Raw genomic sequence first — 23,718 nt, 5'->3', positions numbered from 1 at the left:
AGGTACATAATAGGTACTTAATTGACAACTTCGAAACTCTTGAACAGAATTTTATCAAATTTCACATGTATCTGTAATTTGGTCTAACTTCAAACATTCACTTTTATCTCAATTATTAATTATTAACTGGGCCAAAGCAAACTCTATCTTGGTCAGCCTTATAAATTCCAAGGAAGTTACAATTCACACTAGTTTAAATATTAAACAACAAAAGTACATGTACTGATAATATTCAAAAGTATGTTTTAAATCACAGCACAACATGAGATTTTGAAAAGCGTCTGTAGACGTACTTTTGTTGCTCTATACATCTCATTTCTCAGCCGTAATATAACTACATGACATGACAATAAGCACCAATTATACCCAAAGTTCATGATTCACTGAATAGTACTTTATCTCGGCCACGTTACACGTGCGGGCGATCAAATCTACATATTGAAGGCAAATTATACAATTGCTTTTACCTTAATTATAATATCGGGTAGTTTCTAATTAACCATCACAGAATCTAAAAAAATGACAATCCCATTTCTATGGAGCGTTTGCTGGTATAAAAATTAATTATCAGTACAATCAGGTATGTAACAAAACTAAGCTCTGATCATATAATATTCAAAATCTATATAATATACAAATGCACAAAGACCTTGGTAAACCACACGAAAACCTCAAAGCTTGGAATAAAAGCTTCTAAATGCTGTTGTCAACAAAGTCCAAAATGTTTAAAAGCACGCCCCCAATAGAGGCGAAGATGCATGAAGCCGACCAATCACAGCGCACCATTAGTTCTATACGTAACGTGATTAGTGATTTTTTGAAATCCACCAATGGTACATGCTTATAAAGCAACCTTGATCTAAACCTGCACAAAGTAAGATGGCCGGATTTACACTCATAGTTCGTCAAAGGAGGAACTTTCCCTCTCATCGAAGGGCCTCGCTCGCTCGCCCCACCGCTCCCATCGCTCGGAACTAAGCAACGACTCGGTGTCCTCGTCTGGCTGCGGCAGCGGATACACGATGCCGTCTCCGAAACTATTCCCATGGCACAATTCAATGTAATGTTCACATTTTCATTGTCTGTCATCTGATTTTGTAATGATTTGATTTCATGCTTCGAAATGAATGTTTCTCGATTGTAATGTGGATTAAAAAATTAGGTGTGTCCTGGCTTTGTAGTGTTAAATTTGACTCTAACATGTAAAGCACAGACATGCTTTCTATTTTTTTATACACGAATCAAATGAGAATAAGGTTTCCAAATTGCTACTTATGTTAACATTTTGTCATTAAGTTATAAAAAAATATCTTGCAGATTCTCATTTGTTCCGCATAATAATGATTTAAAAAAAAGCGCTAGTGACATCTAGATCGCGTATGATGTGCATCATCTAATTGGCTTCCTGATGCACAACTTCATTCTTTTTCATAAAAAGAAAGATGTTTTACAATAATAACCTTATATAAGTGCGAAGTATATTTCTAAAAGCCAGGCACAACGTATTCTCCATCTATTATGGACTTAAAACTGTGTTCGGGATATAGTTTTTGCTACATATAATTAGCATGCAAAAGGACACTTTCTCGTTATCAAAATTTTACGTACTACGATAAAAAGAAGTGAATGACTATAAATTTTGAATAATTTCCAAAAGGATGACGTCGCCGATGAATGAAAAGCATGTTTTATTGGACATGTTTTATTTATATGTAATAAAATATCGTGAAAAAATGGATTAAGGATTAATTTTATTATTAAACGTTATTTCTTAAACTATTTGCGGTACAGTCCGGCCCTTTCGGGGGCAAAGTCTCCATCTCTCAGTCTCGTGGCCAGGCTCCGAGCTAAAATCGTAATAAAGCCTCATTTTTAAATGACATCCTAAGTAGGTAATAAGAGATAGAAAAGCAGGACAAACACAGTATTGTTGGTGCTGCAGATTATGTTACGTTAAAGTAGTAGTTTTAAAAAGAAAAAAGAAAATTACCTACATTTTTCGGAAAAAAAATTTTGGTATTCGCCAACTTATGGCTTGATTATTCCCAATACAGAAAAAGACGTGATAGTATTTTTATACTTTAGTAAACAATTCCACGGCTTTCAATATGAAGAAATGAATTAAATAATCAAGTGTCTTAAATGACATTATGATAAGTAATTTTATAATTTTTAAATCCCATAATTTTTCTAAATTAATTTAATTATACTTAACAGTGTCAGTGGCGTATCTTATATACCTATGTTTTAATGAACTTCAATAATAATCTGTAGCACCGATAACATGCATAAGAAAGAAGACTGAGAGAGTAAGAGAAGACTTAAGTCACCCTGGAAAATAGAAGGGTAACATAGTTTTGTGATATACAGCACACAGAGACGTCAAGAAGGTATCGCCAATGGTTTTTGTATCCAATTGCTTGCTAATAATAAATTGATTATTAAGCTGTCGATGTGTAAATAAATGTGCAAGTGAAAATATTCATTTCTGATATAGGTGCATTTCTGAATTTTGTTTTTAAATTAGAGAAATCATTTATCTGCAAACTTTTCATTTTCAGAAATGCCCGTTATAAGAAGCATAACAGCGATTTGTCAAGTGTTTATTTTACGAATAGCACATTTTTGGCTCGACTTTGATAAATCGTGGAACATGAAATGTTAAATAAAATATTCTTCAAGAATTTGTTGCTGTGTAAACAAACAGAACTAGAAGAAAAAAAATAAAAAACAAAATAAAGAACAAAACATTTTATTGTGCACAAAACATACTTACAAAATATTATTATTACTCTCTCTAACTTTATCAGTCTTGTGTGGTGTATATAGCTCAGAAATTATAAATGCATTAAAAAGCAATTTGCGAATATATATAACAATTATTTCAATATTGGAACCATTAATTTTTATAATGCAATAAATTCTTAAACTTCAATATTTCTCATCAAAGACACACGTCAGTCACATTTCTTCACACAACTTGAGTATTAAAATATTTTGAATTATCTTATTATCAATATGAGCAAATTAACTTGCCAGAGGCAATCTGTAAATTAAGATCATACTGAATTCTAATACTACACTCGGTATTACCATTATTGTCATAGAATTTTTGTATGGAATTAATCACTAAACTAGTAGGTACATAAAAATACAAAACCTAGCACCACTAAATTATTATTTGAAATACGATTAAGGAAGACGCTCGATTTTAAAATCTAATCTAATAAAAGTATCGTAATAGGTATGTATTCATTTAAAATTTATTTTCTACCTAAACGCTATAGGTATTGTATAGTAAAAGAAAAACTTTTTCAAATTCAAATGAAATTCAAACTCGCTACGAAAATTGCTCGCGTAACTGGCAGTTGAGACATGAAAAATTGTTCGGGATTTTTTTTTTTTACTCAAGGTATGTGTTTGAAATCGGCTGACGGGCGCCCGTCCAGCGGGTCTGACCTTGACCTCGTGGTGCCCATGGACTCGTACCCATGGGGACATTCCTGGGGGGATGTGAACGTCTGTAGTTGATGTTCGCGGCGCACTGGGAATTGGCATCCGTCCCCGAGGCTGACAAAATGACCATGATTTCAGAGGAAAGTGAAAAAAATACTGGGATAGGCACTGATCGATTAATTCCTCCCGCCCTTTATATTTTTAAGATTAATGACATTGCACATGAATCGGCCGTAAACAGGGAAAAGATATATAGAAAATCAGTTTCTGGCCGATAAGATATGATTCAGTCTGAAAACAGATGACTGCATTGAAATGTGACTTATCATAATCAAGAATAATGTCAAATTAGTTTCAACATTCTCTAAATGTTTACATTATTACGAAAAAATAATTTTTCATGCAATCTTAATTTATCAAAAGAAAATAATTATGTGTCAGAGACGCTGGGAATAATATTGTAATTTAAAAAACGTTGATAATATATACTATATTTATTAGAAGAAACACGTCATGCAATGGTTAAATGATGTTATGTCATAAATAAAGGCGGTGCATGTGATATGATGAAAATTAAATCTAAAATATATCTATTTCATGTGAATTAATTAAATATATGCTTGTTATTATTAGGATATGAAAATATGTACAATGTCAAAAACTGTTAGTTGTAAATACTTTTTCACCAAACAGGCCGTCAGATTTAGAAACATAGTAGGTAGTACAGACAAGACAGTGGTTAAAGAAGATATCTTCGATGAGACTTCTAAAAAAATTGTTAAGTATAATGATCAAAGGTGTCATTGGGCACATAAATTTAATACATCGTGAACTTGTGTTACGCAATTATGTAATTCGCCTGTTGGTCATTCACTTCTTTTTCACACATTAAAAACATGCACACATTTGGGGTCACAAACCGGCACTAAACATTTGTTATCATTTGTATGCACATGCATTTTCTATTCGTAGTTCGTCAGTCAAGTTAATATCATACAGCTAATCTGCTTATCTATCTGTTTATCTGAGGAGGTCAAATGATATCAGTTCTATTTTAAGACTAATATTAGAGTTCATAGTACATGTTGCTTGACTCAAAGTTATTATCGATATATTTCCTCTTAATTGCTCGGCATCTTAAACAGACCATGACCCAATAATTAATTAGTCCCGTCCTAACTGATAAAATTGCGAAAATGAGTTTTTAAGGTAGCTTCACGTTTAAACTTCTTAGCTAATTTTCTTCAAACGCACAAACAGTAAGAGTACTAAGGACACGGTACCTCATATCTCAGAAAAAACACTGTTTCTGTGGGATTATACAAGCGAATAACGACTATGTATTCTGTCAGGTTTTGCCTGCTAGCAAAATACCTAGAGGCCAAGATTGAAAAAAAAATTAAGTAATTACCTTGTGAAAACTGGCACCATCCACAAGTTGGGGCTATTGCCGAACACCTCCTTGAAATTGTTGTACGCTCCCAGTGAGAAGCCGTTCTTGTCCGCGCCTCCCCGGAACATGGGGGCACGGAACGCCTCTGAAATGTTTAGTTAAACATTGCTTGTTTGTTGGTTTAATTTAAGTTGGTTAATAAAATCTTATTGCAAAGAACAATATTAAAGAAAGAGTTCATTTCAACATGATCTTAGCTGTATGAAATCCACGGGTCAAAAGGTATCCTTAGTCGGTTAAGTGGCTTCATGCCAGTATCTTTCTACCAAGATATCTATCTTGATCTGAGACCACAAACAAGTTAGAATACTTTTCCCACGCTGATGAAGAAACTTGGCTGAGCTAATTATTTATTTTATCATAGACCTGAATCCTATGACCTTGATGTCCCTTTCAGCATTCTTGCAATATACATAAGTATAAGATTTTATTTTGTTAATTTCTCCGCAATCTTAAACTGCGTGATATAGTGATATACCTACGTGATTTCGAAATATTTTCTATCATGAACTTTGTCCGATTGCGTGAGAATCGTTCCCTCGAATGTCTCTTTGCCCGTAGTAAAGGAAATTTTATCAAGAAATAAAAAATATGAACCGGAAATGTCTATTCAATATGTAGTTCTACGTATGGTAAGTAAACTTATCTTAATCTTTTAACAACTTTATAATCGTACACAAAATACATTATAATAGTCAATGTGTTGTAATAATCAATGTACTTATTTAAAAATTAATAATCAAGAACTTCTCTCATTTGCAAATAGTCCCTATCCCAACTGCGCTCTTGTATTCGAACATGGTAACAATTCAGAAATGGGATCATCATAATCAGGGAATAATATTGTTTAAAATCTCTTTAGCCTCCATGATCATCTTAAAACCGGATGCTTTTTAGTTTGTCCTAGATGTATAGTTTAATATTCTGTCTGTGCAGGTTCCCTGACTTTGTTTTTCCTTCGCGTAAGAGCATTTAATTGATGTACATGTACGTAACTCAAAAAAATATTAACCATAGACATGTTTGCACGATTCCTCCAACGATTAAAACTAATCAGATAACCGATATAGTTATACTTATAACTTAACAATGATAATCTACACGATCTACATTCAGATTACATCTACGTCAACGTTTATCTACATGATTTTACAACGTTCCAGTTGAAGTGACCGCATTTACCGTTGATCAAAGTTTTAAGCACAGAGTTAACCATCTGCCCTGTAGGAGTGCCCTGCCGATTGTAATTAATCAGCATATCTGAAACCAAACTCTACGTTAGTTTCTTTGAACAACTAGATATTCAGGTTCTTGAAGACCGTAACGATGTTTTGTAAGTTTTAAAGTTATGATTTCAGAAAACGCAGTCACTTCAAGGATAAATTATATTTGTTATTTTTTATTTCTTTACTTTATTATAAATGAAAGATATTACATATGTTAAAAAACACGTGCGTATTCGCAGTTCTGATTTTAACGCAAGGTATTTTATGTACGAAAGGCTAAGGTACCTACGCAACAACGAAATAAGTGGTCCACGAAATGTTGCACTTACGGTGAGGAAAACTATCGACATGGTATATTGTAACCAGGCCGACCCTGGGCCTCGGAACACTTCTGTGGAGGGTGCAACCGGGAACACGCAGAGATGAGAGGGGTGTAATGTAACCAGGTTCTTAACTCCGAGATAATAATGAACGTTACTGCAAATAAGCTTCTCAATAAGCATACCGAAGCTCTCTTTTTCTCATATTTGCGAATTCACAGTTGCACCCTCTGCCAGTGTTTCAAACTTTTCACTTTCCACTTCGTCCTGGTCTACAGCGTCAGTTCTATAAACATTGAAGCAAACTCACCTAAAGTTGTTCTATTGTTCATGACGAGATAGCAATGGTAGCCGAACAACGAGCCGAGCGAGATGGCGAACATGAGCGAGACGAAGAATGCGAACACAATGTGATATCGGCCCGTCGCTGCTGCGCCGCCGAAATCACCCTGTACATGAGAACAAACTAGAATTTAGACCGCAGATTTGGTCCGTATAAAGTTACTTATTCCGCCGTTTATTTTAAGATCTAGTCCGCCTTTGGGACAAATTTCATTTAAATCACTCCATCTTCTTTTTATTACGTATAAACAAAAATACAAATATTTTCTTTTATAAAGCTTGTATGGACGTCAAACCACAATAACATCTTTTCATCTAAAATATGTATAAGGAAGGCGAGATAAAGAGGGACACATCTATCAAGCAAAACAAACTGAAGAGGATTCATTGAAATTAGGAAAAATCATAACATATTTTTATAATAATGAGACATCCGTGGTGTGTGGGATGTAATTCCTGCCCGGTTACTCGAGAAGAGACTAGAATATCGTTCACCTATTGTTTGTACACAAGATAAAAACTTTGACTTTAACTACATACATATATGGTTTGAAACTTACAACATTCCACATTGTTTTAAAGTAAGGAATATTTACAGAAATACCACAAAAAAGGAAACATTCCCACTGCGAAAACGAAAATAGAAAATTTAAACAATGTGGAACATTTTAATGAGTTCAAAATTAATTTTCTACTGGGCTAATAATAATTTGTTTACAATAATAACGGAACTACAGTATCGATGTTTACATAAAATACTCGGCTATAAACCGTTCGTAAAACGTGGTCGATTATGACGTAATCTGGCAAGAATCCCGTATTTGTAAACAGATCTACATATAAGGAATAACTAAATAATATGAAATATCTAGAAAATTACACTTTTTAACAAGTACCTACGATAATTTGCAAGTGTTTATGAGATAAACATGCGTTTGCGCACGTTTTGTAGTGCAAGTTTAATCACTCAGCGCATTTCAAAGGTCAACAGTATTTTTTAGATTTTACAAGCAGTGCCCAAATAGTTTGTACGACTTTAAAAAATCTAAGTTAATGGTTGAAATATAATTTTTGTTTTTACTTTTTGACTCTTTGTTATTCTAATCTCTGAAACATCTGGGAGCTGAACCGGCAACCAAAATAAATTCAAAATTGTTAGATTGCTTTATTTACAAGTAATATTATTCCTAACTTTGCCTTCACTTGGAACCAAAAGAAAAGTGGTTCAATATCAAATTAAAACTGTTGGAAATGCTAATCGTCCTGTACATGTAATGTATGTCACCTGTGACTCACCGGCTTGTCCGATAAGGTAAGTTCGTGTTTCGTAAGGTAAGTTTAAATTTCAGTCTTAGTGAGCATCCGTAGGTAAGCATATATGTTTTATATCATAGATTAGATACTCTGACACTAGGGTGTGAAATAATCTATAGAAGTAGCAAGCATTTGTAACGATTACCATAAAGTTTTAAATGAATTATCTACTTCCTCTACATGAAAAATTCTATACATAATATTAATGAATTCAAACACGTGTAAGCGACTAATGCATCTAATATATTGTATGTTACGATGACTATTATAATAGTACAACTTTGTTACATTCAGCATATCGATGCATTGTTTTGTAAAGTTTCCGTTTTCTATTAACATATCGCAGTGGGCATGCTTGTATTCTCGATAAATCTGTAAATTTTTGCATTTAAACAGTCAGTATTTATAAATAACATATTTAGCTCTTTATCGCACAAATGAACAACAATTTACAGCATAAGTAAAATTAGATGATACGCAAAAAGGCGTTCATATTACTCAGGCAGCGTTATCAAGTTGATGTTTATATGTAGGTAGTAAAAGAAAGCTGATGAGTATAAATCGAGAAAGTATTAATTTTATATTTTAAAGCCCATTTTTATAAAAAAAAAAAAATTTTTACCAGTATCTTTCATTTTTTTTACATGATTTTCCGGTTTCCGAACGGTAGTCTATATTGGACCACGGGCTCCACCTAAAAATGGACGCTACCGGGCTGAACCACGATTATGACCAGGACTAGGATATTGGGCTTAAACCACGGCTAAATTATGATTTATGACTCATGCCTGTCTCTGTTCTGAGTAGGTTAGAACAAAATCATACCTATATATAGAAATAAGAGGTATTAAACGCGCACGTAACGTAACTTCATTTTATTTCGGACGTGTCGAATTATGTTATAACGTTCGATATAAAGGTACGTTACGTGCGCGTTTAATACCTGTATAACTTATAAACAGTTCAATGCAATTTAAAAAACGTTAAAATCTTACCTTCCAAAACTTGATAAAATATGGCAAACAGGTGCCCATGATGAAGATGCAGTAGACTAAAGCGTAGCCAAGGAACAGCATGAAGAACTTGTAGTTGTGGTAGCAGACGCAGTTGTTGACCCACGGGCAGTGGTGGTCCATCTTGAGGACGCAGCGGGAGCAGATGCTGCAGTGGTGTGCGCGGTCGGGCTTCACCAGCACGCAGCGGTTGCAGTAGCGGACCGAGCCGGACATCGTCCTGAGATTATGAATTATGGAAATAAGAGAAAGAGTTCGACATATAATTTAGTTGATACGCAAGATCCCTTTTTTAATGGCATTTTAACAAGCTCTGCTTAGGCAACCTAGGTATTTTCAATATAGCTGTAGGCAATATAGCTGTAATGGACTAAGATTGGGCAGGGCTTCGTTCCCGTGGGAATTACAAAACAAAAGTTCTGCCTATGTTACTTCTTAACGTAATAATTTGGTAAAATCGGCCCAGTCGTTTTTGTTTGAACATAGGTATTACAAACATACACAAATTTATCCTTTTTACAAAGTTTGAGTAGAAATATTATTGCTTGACCGATACATATTCCAAACATGTAGTAGATAACTATCTATGTATCCAAATAAAGCATTCATTCATGACTAATGTACAGCAATACGACTAACTAGTTTCAATTAGGAAATGAAATCGCATACTGAACATGTCGGTAAAGGGAGCTAATTATATGTACTATGTGGTAAGTGGCTTCAAATAGTTGTTAAGATATCAAATGACCTGTCAACTTATTAAATACATTGTATAAGGAAAATGTAGCGCTGAATTTGCTGTACAGGGTTCATTTAAACTTGTACTTGAAAGGAATTACATATAATGAAATTCGCCAATTAAGAACTCAACTAAAATCAAAATGAGACCAACATCCTAAAACTAAACTACGATGGTTAAAGTTTGGCGTTATCAATATTATAAACAATTACAGCACTTGTACGCAAGTCAAATTTTTTTACGACGTGTAAAAACTTTTTGAGCCGTCAAACTTTTAAAGTGCACCAATTAAACTGAACTGCCCGCACTAGTATCATTAGCGCGATAGCAGAAAATATTGCTATAAAAGTTACATACATACATAATAATCACGTCTATATCCCTTGCGGTGTATACAGAGCCAACAGTCTTGAAAAGACTGATAGGTCACGTTCAGCTATATGGTTTGATGAGAGAATTGAGATGCAAATAGTGACAGGTTGCTAGCCCTGCATAGCCTTAAAAGTCCCTTTAGAAGTTATTTTACAAGTATTTTATTTGGTTTGATTCGGCGGTATGTAGCGCTATTTGGTGCTGTCAAATATTGCAGCGGCGACTTATAAACGTGGTAGTACTTTACAATACACTTTTATAACTGAAAGGGATTTTAAAACATATAAGTATGATAGTCACTAAAAGGTTGTTAAAGTAACGAATCTTGATAAACGATAATCTACCTACGATTTTTCTCAATTCTAGCTACAAGTATTCACAGAAGGCAAACCTCGTTAGCACAGGAATAGCATTACCAATTTTTTCTAAAATTTCCTTTTTTGTTTCTTTTTTTCCTGAGAGTAGCAAGCTGATATATTTTGTTATTCTAGAATTGAGAAAAACCTTTCAAAGTACAATTAGATTTTTTTTATTTTATTTATAAACACAATGATTTACAAAATTAAAAATCAGTAAATTGTGATAAAATTAAGACACATAGCTTCACAATTTTTTTCTTTAGTGCTCATGCAGATAATTCTGTTGTTTTAAATTAAAGAGTAATATTTATCAGCTATAGTTTTATATTAAATATAAATTATACATTAAATTATATGATATACGGCTGGTGGCATGTGATGTTTTCGAGATGTTGCCACACCATAAAGTGTATCACGTCATGAGACAGTAAATCATACAAGAGGTCACACGACTTGGGTGAATGACCCTTTACTTTAATATTCATAGACCAATATTTATCAGCTACAAAGTATTCAAATAACTTAACCTCACATTTTCTTTACATATTGTTATTATCAGTTAAGACAATTCTTTTAATTATTTTAATTTACTGCCAGTATACAAGAGGAATCCCTAGTTCATAAGCCTATTTTTTAGTCGCCTTTTATGATGTCTATGGGAAAGATATGGAGTAGTTCTATTCTAAGTCCCGAAACAATACAAAATAAATACCTTGTTACTATTGGGAGATCTTTGGCAAAGTTCTCTAGAATGGTCCTCTGTGCATCCTCAGACTCTGCGCTTAATAACTTCTCCAGTTCTACTTCTGGCAACTTGTACTGGAAATAAATATTTTTAGACAGACACAATACAATGAAGTTGCATCAACTTATTCAGTAGGAATTATAATTTCTTAAAGACAACTAATGCCTTGTCCAAAATTAACATTTTAGCTTTATTTTTATATGTGCATTTTTAGGAATAATTGACTCTTTTGAACATACTAGATTAATTGTACCTGATGACTTACCTTATCTGGAATAGGCTTTATATCAGCAAATATTGTCCTCCAGTATGACCAAGCAAACATTATCAACAATATGTGATAGAGCACCAAATAAACACATTGTTGGGCTGTATTTTCAATTGTAACTGAAAAATAAATGCCTAAGTTAATACATGTATAAAAAAGAAAGTGGACCAGTTATATAGAATAATGAACATCCAGTTAACACATGATAATGCATCATATATGTACTGAGAAATATTTTTAGAAACAGCATGAAAAATAAAAAACCTAGTTTAATTAAAAATACTCACAAATACACAACTGAATAACGTAGGCATAATATGACCAAATTATGATCGACACTATCAACAATACTGGAAACCATTTGAAGACCCTCCAACACCACTTATTGCACATTCTGCAACAAACACAATATCCTGGGTGGGACACTCTATTATTTTGAACTGACGAAGACATAGTTATTTAATTAAATAAAAATTGAAAACATCCATGATCGTTCCATTTCTCGAGACAATAAAAAATTGACATGCATGACATGACATGACAGCAATGAAAAATGAAAGTTACAAAAAAATATATGATTATTTGTCGATGGCTATTTACACGGTTCAAGCTCCTTGATTTTGTGCCAATCTTGAATTTTTTTTGTGCCAGTCCATAACTTTTAGTGCTATGCTTTGATATATGTAGGAAGCTTTGGAAGTGTGGCGCCGTGTCGCTTGTTATGTTTGTAGCGTAAATTTTTAAAAGCATTTTTCCCTTCTATTCGTATGATTCTTAACTGTGGCCTTATTTACGAACGTTGAAAAATCTAGGCTAGGCTGAATTTATTAAGCTTTGAAACTGAAAACAAAATTATTAATTTGAAATCGTCTAGTCTAATCGAACGCCTTATTAAGTCATGAAAGGCAATATCTTATATTCTTACTGCTCAGAGTAGTATCCAAATTTTAAAGCCAGAATAATTTTATCCATAATTATTTTAAGTCAATGATTAATAAACATAATAAATCAGGTGTTCATTTCACACTATTTTCTATTTTCTTAATTCAGAATGATCCTATTCGACCTTTTATCCAGAGACAAAATAAAAAACAAAAGCAGAAAACTACTACCAACATGAAAAGAGCAAACGTCAAACAAACAACTTGGAGTTTTCTTTCACTTGTGAGCGTCAAAAATTTTGTTGTTTTGCTGTAACGATTTCCAAAACAAAAAAAAACATTAATTTCATACAATCTTATTAAAATCATGGAAGTGAAAGAGTGTAATGATTTGGCAGAAGAGGTAAGCTCACTTTGGAGTTCATAACATAAGTCAATGTTGATGTATTATCGATTCATTAATACCGCCGTCATGGTGCTGTTTTCAGAATCAATTTATCGTGGACGATGTCAGTAAAATTATCAAGGAAGCAATAGAAAATTCTATCGGAGGGACTGCATATCAACATAACAAAGTTAATCAGTGGACATCTGCAGTGGTGGAATCATGTTTGGGACAACTGACAAAATTGCAGAAACCGTACAAATACATAGGTATGTGTCATGATCATGTAAACCAAGTGTAATAAGCGTTACCGGCACATGCAATCAATTTCAGCAAAAACTCCGCCAACTATATGTTGGTATGGCAACAAGTAAAAACAGAAGACCTTAACCAAAATCTTTTCTGACTTTAAACACTCCAATTTCTTAAATATATAGTTTAGATATATTGTTTTTCAATGGTTCAAAACATTATGTATAGTTAAGAGTTACTAAACTTTGTAAAGTTCAGTGACCTATAATATAATCAGATAATTAATACTTGTATCCTTGTTCTTTTTATTTATATTTAGTGGCATACATTTGTATTTGAACAAAAAAGTTAAATAACTTTTTTGTTCAAATACAAATTTATGCCAAATGTGCATTACGTTAATATCTTGTTTAACTCATAACTGCAAATTTATTCCCCAATGTTAATAAATAATTCATCTTATCTTTTATCTTTTTCTATCTTTTCAGTTAAAATTTTAAAAAAAGAAGTGAATGTGTCATTATTAGAAAGTCGCAGAAAGTAACAAAATCTTTTTTATTTTCATAAAATAATACATTTAAAAAATTGATTCCCCTTTTCTTTTATCACCCCTTAATTTCAACTTCAGACATTTGACTCCTAATAAAGCAACCTATAAAACAACACTTCATATTTAAATCCAATTGTTTGTTTAGCTTTATTGTATGTGCACTAAGTTTATTTAATTTGACGGCCTCTGTAGCACAGCAGTACTAGCTAGTCTGGGACACTGGAGGTTCCGGGTTTGATTCCCGGCCAGGACATAATAATAAAATAACTTTCTGATTGGCCCGGGTCTTGGATATTCATCTATATAAGTTTTATTAAATAGAGTATCGTTGAGTTAGTATCTCATAACACAAGTCTGAAACTTACTTAGAGGCTAACTCAATCTGTGTAATTTGTCCGGCATATATTTATTTATTATTCACTAATTAAAAGTTCTCAACAAGCTTTCATCATATTTGTTACAGTGACATGCACAATAATGCAGAAAAACGGAGCTGGATTGCACACGGCATCTTCATGTTTCTGGGACAACAACACTGATGGGTCTTGCACAGTGCGTTGGGAAAACAAAACCATGTATTGTATTGTCTCTGTTTTCGGCCTTGGCATCTAAACTTACCAATTTTGATTTAAGTAAACATAAATGACTTTACACTGTTGTTGCTTGGAATACAACCACTAATTAGACAACTCATGTATTAGACAATAGCATTGTAAATTTTAATAAAGCTGGATATGTTAAAATTACTGTTACAGAAAAAAAAATATCAAATAAGATGTTGTAATTCCAATAAATATGTTAGGATAAAAATTTCACTGTAAATGTTATGGAAAGATTGCACTTTTGTTTCAGTGAAGTGTATTGTTTGTAAATCATGCTAAGTCAGTAGTCATTCTGTGTGACGAAAATATACCTGCTTACCTGAGGTATAATATTGGTAAAATTATTTGCATGGTTTGTAAACAATGTACAGACTTTATAGTCATACTTAATTTTAAGTAATTAGGATATATTTTCGTACTCAATAAAATATATCTAAATCTATTTGTTCTTTTTATGCTAATGTTATAATTATAACAGAGCCTCAGAATTTCGCATTATGACATAAATTGTGAGAAGTAAAGGTACACTAGGAACCAAGCTATAAAAGGATTTTGCGTTCCACGCGGGTGTACTCTGGTGGGGTAATATACTTATTCAACAGTGATCTTAACCAGTTTTAGAATTACGTTTACAGTCTGCTTAAATACAATGCAACTTGCGATGACGAAGATTTTTTTAGTTTAAAGTTTATTTATAATATACTCGAGAATAAAATGAAGTCACATGGTGCTAGATCAGGACTATACGAAGACCACTTGCTTGTTCAGGAACTGGCGGCTCATTGTGAGAGTGCAGTCGTGATCAGAATTTTAGAAAGTCGATGAAAATCTGCCACTTCGGGAAGTAGCGTCGGTTTGAAACACCCTTCACAGTGGCGTATTGACACTTTAAAAGGTATTTTCTACGGACCTTCCATGACCACTGGCCATTCACTTTCAGATCTTGTCACCTGATGATGTTGTAAAATGCCGATAACACGCCAAGGCACCATTCCACTTGAGCCTGCTTCTATGTATAGCTGCAGATGTGCTTCTACCCAGCGTTAAATTGTTCCCATGCAGAAAATACTGATAGCATCCAGCTGACGGCTCCAATCCGTGAAATCTTTGCTTGCGCGATTCGGACTCTGCTGTTATTGGTTGATAGCATTGCGTGATTCACTATTGTGTCTTGTGGCGTAGAGATGTCACCATAGCACTTTGAATTGTTATAATCTGCGGAATCTGCCAATTTTAAAAATTTAAAAAATTTACCAATTGTATTGTTTGAAGTAAACGTAATAAAAACCACAGATTTAAAAATAAAAACCGAATAATGACGAGAGATTATAGTGGCGCTTCGTAATTACAAACTATTCGTTTGCGATCTTATTCCTGATTTAGTTGGTCGCTGAGGGTAAAGAGACTTGGTACAGCTCTTCCCGCCATCATCCCAAACAAATAAGAACACCTCGGTTTGGAGTAATAGGCTTCGCCCTAGCTCGGGAGCTCGGCTTTTGACTTCGGGCTTAGCTCAAGGTACCAAGTGGTAGAGGGGGTGTTACATGTTTGTCACTCGCAAAGTTAAGACAAATCGATTGACGTAGAATCATCAAAATTACCAAACCGTTTGGTCTTTACAATGTCATAAAGGAACATACACACTTACATAGAATCATAAACACATAATCCTCCTTTGCATCGCCTAGTCGGGTTCAAATAGATAGTTACATTTCATCGAAAAAACACAGGTAGGTACATCTAACGATTCGTAAAATTTTCCGAGGCATGTTGGCTTCGATTCGATGTCAGGCTGCCGATCACATATCTTTTCACAGCAGAATATCACTTATTTTATACCTAATCGAAGACTTACGTGAGTACATAGTTACATAATTTCGGGATCGACTTTAATGATTAAGTAACTCTCTCTGACCTCTTTATTCCTTCTGGGGCCTACAGAGCGAACAGTCAGCAGAGACGCACGTTCACTTGGATTGCTTTGATGGAATTCATAATACCTAGTGGCAAGTTTCCAGCCCATGGTCAAGGAGAATTCCAAGTGAATTAGCTTTTCCCTTGATTTACTTCTACAATCTGCATGAGAAAAAAAAGCAGCTGGCACCCAATGTCTTCTTTTCGCTACAGACAAGCTTTCTTGCACTAGGAGAAGTGAATGTCTCTGGTCGATTACGACATTCATGGCCACGAGAATATTGAGAATTAATTTAATTTATCAAAAAATAATGTTATACTACTATCACATACAAGACTTGAGATACCCAGCAGGTAAATAAAAGAGTATTAAGTTAAACTTCGCGGGGTTTTCAACACTGGGCGACATATTTGTATCACGTGGCCTTCATCGATCCAATGGCTGAAGGCGTCTCGGGTCCATTCAACTCGGTCGCGGATAGCGCTAGGGAGGGATACTTCAAAACACCGATTCTATTCATACATAGGAAATATTTATATATTTCTATCCCTTTCGCACGTATTGAGAAATAATAAAATGAATGGCGAACAAGTGAAACGGGAATATGTTCGAGTGGAAATTATTGAAAGCTGTGCCAGGCTAGTCGCCATGTAGAATTTTTTGATGTGGGTGTTGTGAGTTGTGTCTTTGGACGTCAAACGCTTCAATGATTATTATTTTCAAGTGGACATTAATTTTTGTGTATATCGTCATATAATTGTACTTTTGTGGTATTTTACCAGTGTTATAGACATTTATCTTTGTGGTCGTTAGCAAATAATCTCCTGGTGACGGCAGATAATAGATTGGAGGGGGGCTGCTAAAATACTACGACAGGATAGTAACAACGTTTTACAACTCAAGTACCAAGAGAAGTGCCCGGATCGCTCATAAAATATCTCATCTCGGTGCGGGCGAGTTGGACTTCCATTTTGTTTTATTATGTGGTTAGACTGCATACAGTGTGCGTTGTTTTCGAGACAATGGAAAGCGACGGTGAGTGCCTAATAAGTAGTACCTACCTAGGTATAGAAAAATGTGATGATGTCTGCGCATGTAGGGCGCATATGGCAATAAATATGTAGGTACATAAGCGAATAAGTAATAGTATTCGATTTTGTGCATACTGTGACGCAGTCGTATCGGGGTTGATATTAGTCATCTAGGCAAGAGTATGATCACGGCGAGAACTCACGCCGCGTAAACCTTCCGTAACACTTTGTAGGCTTGCTTCAGGATTGCTGATCTGGTGATTTTGGTAAAAATCTATAGAAATGCCGCCGTGCACGGTAACGCAACGTTAACAGTGCCTTATCAGCTGATTACACTACACGAATGCAGCGGTTGCTGCCGCATTTTATGTTTTCCAATCGGCCAATATGTTGGCGAGGCACACAGGAATCTGACGTGTATTGGACATAAATTTTAATATAGATACTCATATTTTTTATTTGTTATATCTATCTTTTATCACAAAGCTGTTTATGGCAATCATCTACTACATTTTGAGTAGGTATTGCACACTGCAGTTCAAGTTTATCAATGTTGTTAGTGTCATCAATTACCTACCAAGCAGCATAGGGCTCCAATTACTGATAGGATTTGAGGCAGAGCTTTCATAAGTCTGAGTGATCTAATATTGGTGTATGCTATGGTGTAAGAGATTCTAATACGTAGATGAGAAAAATGCCAGGGTACATAACCACATTTGTCAGTCTCTATAGGTATCTATCACAATTTAAGTTTCTATAATTTTCAATATTAGATGAAAATGAAATGAAAAGTTTATTTATTTTAACTCCTTTACAGTATCTAGTTTAGAATGGAATCTCCATTTAAGTGGATTGGATAGGTTGTCACTTTTGATGTCAAACATTATAGGTACTTATAGGTATTTAAAGTTAGTATTGCTTCCAAAGTACAAGAAACTTGTAGGTACATAGTAGAAGAAACAGCAGAATGAACTATGCTGCAACATTTTCATCACTTTTCAAAAGTAGACATAAAATTTTGCATTGCCAGTCACATTCACAATGCTGGAAAATGTTGTCTAAGCTATGTTGAAAAAAAAAATTGATTATCCACAAACACATGTTTGCCTATAGCAGGTTACATCCATAGTTTAAAGTTAAACACTAAATTTCTACCCATATTTTTATTGTATCTTCATATTTTTTACATAATATGTTTCTTTAACAACCTTCTTGATCCTCACCTGATCTCCTATCATTTCTGTCAGACATGTAAGAACTTGTCTTTAGTCTTGTTTTAAGAAGGTTAGTTAGGCACTTTTGCATCATGTTGCGACAGCTGTATAACTCTCACAAAAAAGCACTTAAAATGATGGTATGCATTTAAGTTCCAAAAATTTTAAAATAACTAATCAAATTTTGTAAAAAGAAAGCAGTTTTTAAATATATTTTTTAAGATGAATTTAAAAGCGTGCAAATGAAAATGGTGGTTTTATTACATAGAATTAAAGTATCAATATGTTAGGAGTTAAAGTCTCTGGGAGCAACATTTACAACATCAATTAAAATTCAGGTGTTGGATTGGTCGCCAAACACAGATTGCAATCTGAGTAGAGTATGAACTTTTATTAGTATAATAGTTTCATTACAATTTCATATGACTTCTTCCTCCTGGCTTTTACTTTGGTTGCATCCTCATCACTCGGGAGAGTAGCCTGGGGTACTACGCCTTTGACCATAATGACCTTGGATCCTGGATTGTGTGAGTCAGGTTTTTACACAAAGCTACTCCTACCTAGGTACCTATACATTATAACTTTAAATTGTATTGGAGTGGAAAATTTTATAAGCAATATGATAATATTATTGGCCACTTATCTTATTTTGGACTAGATTAGGTTAAAGGTGTTATACAAACATTTGTGTATGTTAGTATTATAGGTATGGCAGATATAGATTCTGCATTAATGTTATGTTTACAACTTCCTATGTATATTAAAGGAATTTTTATAATAAAGGTATTTAAGCTGATTTATGAAGAAAAAACTAATATGATACCAGTAATTATACTTGTATGTCACTCTTTTAACTTTCGAGAAGTTGTGTATAAATGGCACTTACTACCCAAAATAGTACATAGTGGAAGAAGGCAAATCAAATATTTTATATTTGATTGATGAAGGTTAAGAAGAAGAAGTAGGTATATTAAAATAATACAGAAACTTATATCATAGAATAGATTTTTAATCTTGACTGGGTAATTCAAATTAAGAACTAGGGTTGATGTCAAGCAGGAATCCAAATAACTTATAAATAAAATTTCAACAACTCTTTAAATCTAACCAAATAACTCACTTGGCCCGTTTTTATCCTTATGATCCTAAAGTAAGTTCGTTTGTTTGTTACGTTGTCACGTGTTAACTACTGAACCAATATTCTTGAAATTTCGCGTAGAAGTCTGGAGAAGGACATAGAATACATTTCATCCCAGTAAATACTAAAGATCACGTGGGATTTCCGAAAAACCTTTGTAGACGCGGCTCCGTCTTCAAAGGTTTTTTGAATCTCAATTCTATCATTAAGCCAAATAGCTGAACGTGGCCATTCAGTCTTTTGAAGACTGTTGGCCAAGTCTTCCCCGCAAGGGATATAGACGTGACCATATGTATGTATATATGTATGTACATATGGTCACGTCTATATCCCTTGCGGGCTATATACTGAATGGCCACGTTCAGCTATTTGGCTTAATGATAGAATTGAGATTCAAATAGTGACAGGTTGCTAGCCCATCGCCTTAAAAAGAATCCCAAGTTTGTAAGCCTATCCCTTAGTCGCCTTTCACAACATCCATGGGAAAGAGATGGAGTGGTCCTATTCTTTTTTGTATTGGTGCTGGGAACCACACGGCAAAAAAAGCTAGTTTTAAATATTTGTTAATCACATATTCAGGCTACAGTAGTCATAACAAGTGAAATTAACTGTAACTGGCATCAATTTTAGAAAACCAAACTACCTAGATGGCTAACCATTTGTTTTTGTTGTCTCCGTTCTTAGAAGTATGTCTATTGTAACAACCAATTATAAATATTTATCAATTTCCTGGAATTTTAAAAAATCTATCTCCTTTGTTATAGTATACGGTTATTTTATCATGTGTAATAGGTTACGTAGGTCTTTATGAATCGAATCAGGTTTCAGGAAAACACACCAAGCAACCTAGTTGACCTTCTGCCAAGAACCTATTTTTATATCTACTTAGATAATAAACTTTTTCTTAGTAGGTAGGTATGTATTTTTTTATTTGCAAAACCCCGGGAAGATTTGTGATGGCATCTTCTTTTCTTTTTTTCTAAAGCAAGCCTTGTCATGCTTTCGATGTTTTCAACCTGCGATCAAAGTCTGTTAAAAATTATTCTGTTTGAAACGGCAGCAGATATTTTATTACACAACAGTTCCCAGAAGTTGCGCACCTGAAAGTAAATAAAATATCTAGATAAAATTCTGTTGGTTTGCATAAAAAAATTAAACAAAAGAGACCTCTAAGCACAGGTTATTGATCCGAGCTAAATCCACTTTAAATTAGCGTTTACTCGAAATAGAACTTACCGTCAACGCCTTTGTGGCTAAAGAAAAATGTTATATCATTGACTAGATTATGCACGCAGATCTGCCAGCGTGATTGTGGGAATTTCGGGATATCCCATACACAACCAAAGGTTAAAAGATTTTTGGAAACAAGAATAAGTACAATTAAATTACATAGGGTAACGATGTCATCTGCAGAAGTTATTTAACTGTTAAAGTAAAAATGTAGGAAGCGGACCTCAAGCCCCGAAGCACTTTGGCGGAGGGTACAACCGGGAATGCGCAAAGATTAGAGAGACACCCCAATACTAATAAATCATGCGTTCAAGTTACGACAAGTTTTTGCTGATATCGTCTCTCTCTCGTAGCGTATTACCGATTGCGTCATCAGCATCAAATGCTCGGGGTCTGCTGTAGATTTGATGGCATTTAAGCTTAGCATTAAAGTGATACTTGCTCTAAGTAAACTTTTTTCGAGTCGTATCCTTGGCTTTGCCTGCCTGGATTTACGAAGCTTAATAAGTCATATGCTTTATCATCCCTCTCTTTTTATATCTTTTTTTTACGCCTTGTCAAGGTTTGTGAATAAATGGTCCGGACCTTACTGCCCTTGGGAACTTATAATGCTAGTATTAACAAACGCACTAGTGCTTTTGTCCTTTGATCATGGGGAGCACGAATTTGTGACCACCAGATTAGAATAGGACCATTCCATCTCCGTCAAAATGGGCTTGTAATGCGTCATAGTACATTCCCAAGCTCCGGTGTCAACTCAAACAACCGTATGAACTTTGCATCTTTTAATAGCATGTAAAGAAAGCTACATTCTATCGCCGATCTTTGCAGCTTCAAAGACAACGAGGAAGAAAAAGAGATATACATATAAATTCCACATATAAATCAACACTATTTGAATCTCAATTCTATCTTAAAGCCAAATAGCTGAACGTGGCCTATCAGTCCGCTCAGGACTGTTGGCTCTGTCTACCCCGCAAGGGATATAGACGTGATTATATGTATGTATGTATGTATGTATAAATCAAGTTGAATTCAATACACAATTGCAACTTCCAGTGTCATTTTGACATAACAAATTCCAGGAGTTTGAGCTATTAAACTGAAATGTTATATTTGAATACGAAACAACACAATTACATTTATCGCCAAGATAAATAGTTAATACCTATCAATGAGTCACGGAATGGAGCGGAGGAAACAAAAGTGATGTAAATAAATTCTACAATACATTACGTTTCACTAAATATACCTACATATATCTATTTCATACAAGTTACAACACTAGTATTCTCTCGAAGACATCATCAAGGTATTACTCATCAGTTTTGAAGTTTTTTGTTACTTGAATAACTGGTTTAGGAGAATCGCTTCACTTTATTGCTAGCTCTAGTTTAGGCGTTATTTAGATAATGAACTTGTTATTGATGGCCTTTATGGAAATCACTTTATTAATTTTTAGCCAATGTTTTGTCTCTTTTCGGTCGCAAACACTTCTTTTTTTTTCAAGTCCAGTGTATACAAAAAATATTCGTAAGTAGGTAGGTATGTCGAAAAAAAAACTCGTAACAATGGTTTAGTTTCGGGACTCCATAGTGCGTCTCGCGTCACAAAGATTTGAATAATACGATCGTAGTTTAGACTTTGACAAAAGAAAAGAGCAAAGTTAGTTTCGAAAATAATTACCATAATATGGCAGTCGAGAACCAAAGTTGTTATGAAACAGATAAGAGCATGAATTTCCAGATAAAGCTAAATGTTTAAACGGTATACCTAATTCGTGCGTGTCAAAAGGAAGTTAACGGTTCAAGATCACGTCCTTATTAATTACGGATTAGCCAAAACCGAAATGACTTAAAGATCTAGTTCAGCTAGATGGCTGAGATATCCGCGAAGACCTGATACAGACAGTAGTACCAACGAGGCTTAATATGGCAGAATAATATAGTGGGAAAATTTAACTATCTTTGGAATCCTGTCGACTCGCCAAGATGTAGCTAGATAGCTGAATATACTTAAATGAAGTATAAATATGCCATACATATACATAAATACTACTCTGTCAAGAAAGTAGCGGGAAAAGATCAATAATACACAAACTGTTTGTTATTCATCCAAATTTATTTTATCACCTTCAAAATATGCTCCTTTAGAAACGATACACTTACGCCAACGAATAATCCAATCATCAAAACATTTTTTAAACGCTGTTTCCGGAATTGAGGTCAGTTCTCGCCGCGAATTCTCTTTTATGTCTTCTACCGATTGAAAACGGGTGCCACGAAGTGGTAATTTGGGTTTAGGAAAAAGAAAAAAGTCGGCTGGAGCCATATCTGGTGAATATGGTGGTTGCTCGATGGTATTTGTTGAGTGTTTGGTTAAAAATTCGTTCACAATGATGGCCTTGTGCGAAGGTGCATTATCATGGTGCAAAATCCAAGAATTTTCTTTCCACAAATCTGGCCTTTTTCGTCGGATTTGCTCTCTTAAACGCCGCATAACACTCAAATAATATTCCTTATTTACCGTTTGACCTTCCGGCAAGAATTCCGAGTGCACAACACCGCGATAGTCAAAGAAAACAGTCAACATGACTTTGACTTTTGAACGACTTTGGCGTGGTTTTTTCGGTTTCGGTTCAGTTGGAAGGCGCCACTCCGAAGCTTGTTGACTAGTTTGCATGTTAAACTCGTAAACCCACGTCTCGTCACCAGTAACAATGCGTTTCATGAATGTTGGGTCGGAATTGACTCGTTCTAGCATGTCCTCAGCGACTCTCATGCGATTGAGTTTTTGAAAAAAATTCAGGTCTTTTGGGACTAGCCGAGCGGCAACATGTTTCATACCCAAATTATTAGTTAAAATGGTACGGATCGACTCGTGAGATACAGAAAGTTCGGTGGCTATCTCTCT

At 34.4% G+C, this 23,718-nt stretch overlaps 3 protein-coding genes across 5 annotated transcripts in view; 2 read left to right on the top strand and 1 right to left on the bottom strand.

Moving 5' to 3' along the window:
- Window positions 1-737: 737 nt before the first annotated feature.
- LOC106131586 (palmitoyltransferase ZDHHC15B) lies at window positions 738-12,143 on the bottom strand. Of its 2 annotated transcripts, XM_013330721.2 has the most exons (8): window positions 11,895-12,143; window positions 11,605-11,726; window positions 11,307-11,413; window positions 9,107-9,344; window positions 6,766-6,904; window positions 4,868-4,994; window positions 3,460-3,570; window positions 1,687-1,847 (listed from the first exon to the last, which is right to left on the bottom strand). In XM_013330721.2, the coding sequence occupies exons 1-8, from the start codon at window positions 12,058-12,060 to the stop codon at window positions 1,772-1,774; spliced, it is 1,086 nt and encodes a 361-aa protein (XP_013186175.1). In that variant the 5' UTR covers window positions 12,061-12,143; the 3' UTR covers window positions 1,687-1,771. The 2 variants fall into 2 exon arrangements, with proteins under 2 accessions (XP_013186176.1, XP_013186175.1); XM_013330722.2 differs by lacking the exons at window positions 1,687-1,847; window positions 3,460-3,570 and adding an exon at window positions 738-1,037.
- A 588-nt stretch (window positions 12,144-12,731) lies between these two features.
- Window positions 12,732-14,719, top strand: LOC106131521 (dynein light chain Tctex-type). Its single transcript, XM_013330636.2, has 3 exons — window positions 12,732-12,891; window positions 12,977-13,142; window positions 14,139-14,719. The coding sequence occupies exons 1-3, from the start codon at window positions 12,856-12,858 to the stop codon at window positions 14,285-14,287; spliced, it is 351 nt and encodes a 116-aa protein (XP_013186090.1). The 5' UTR covers window positions 12,732-12,855; the 3' UTR covers window positions 14,288-14,719.
- Window positions 14,720-16,673: 1,954 nt separating this feature from the next.
- Window positions 16,674-23,718, top strand: part of LOC106131605 (protein capicua homolog) — a 35,461-nt gene continuing 28,416 nt past the window's right edge. Inside the window, exon 1 of one of the 2 annotated variants that reach the window (XM_060950094.1) lies at window positions 16,674-17,227. The gene's annotated coding sequence lies outside the window, so the exon portion shown is untranslated. The remainder of the gene's footprint in view (window positions 17,228-23,718) is intronic. The other variant, XM_060950093.1, reaches the window with a different exon arrangement.

Source organism: Amyelois transitella, chromosome 20 (genome assembly GCF_032362555.1).
Source record: "Amyelois transitella isolate CPQ chromosome 20, ilAmyTran1.1, whole genome shotgun sequence".
NCBI classification, from domain to species: Eukaryota; Metazoa; Arthropoda; class Insecta; order Lepidoptera; family Pyralidae; genus Amyelois; species Amyelois transitella.
The sequence above is the reverse complement of the archived record's forward strand: the minus strand, read 5'-3'. Positions and strand labels throughout refer to the sequence as shown.

Coding starts and splice junctions, on each gene's coding strand:
- LOC106131586 (XM_013330721.2), bottom strand. CDS start 12,060: ATGTCTTCGTCAGTTCAAAATAATAGAGTGTCCCACCCAGGATATTGT. Junction 4,995..6,765: donor GAACAATAGAACAACTTTAG/GTGAGTTTGCTT, acceptor TAAACATTTCAG/AGGCGTTCCGTGCCCCCATG. Junction 1,848..3,459: donor ATGGGCACCACGAGGTCAAG/GTCAGACCCGCT, acceptor TTACGATTTTAG/CTCGGAGCCTGGCCACGAGA.
- LOC106131521 (XM_013330636.2), top strand. CDS start 12,856: ATGGAAGTGAAAGAGTGTAATGATTTGGCAGAAGAG. Junction 12,892..12,976: donor GTAATGATTTGGCAGAAGAG/GTAAGCTCACTT, acceptor TGCTGTTTTCAG/AATCAATTTATCGTGGACGA. Junction 13,143..14,138: donor GAAACCGTACAAATACATAG/GTATGTGTCATG, acceptor TATTTGTTACAG/TGACATGCACAATAATGCAG.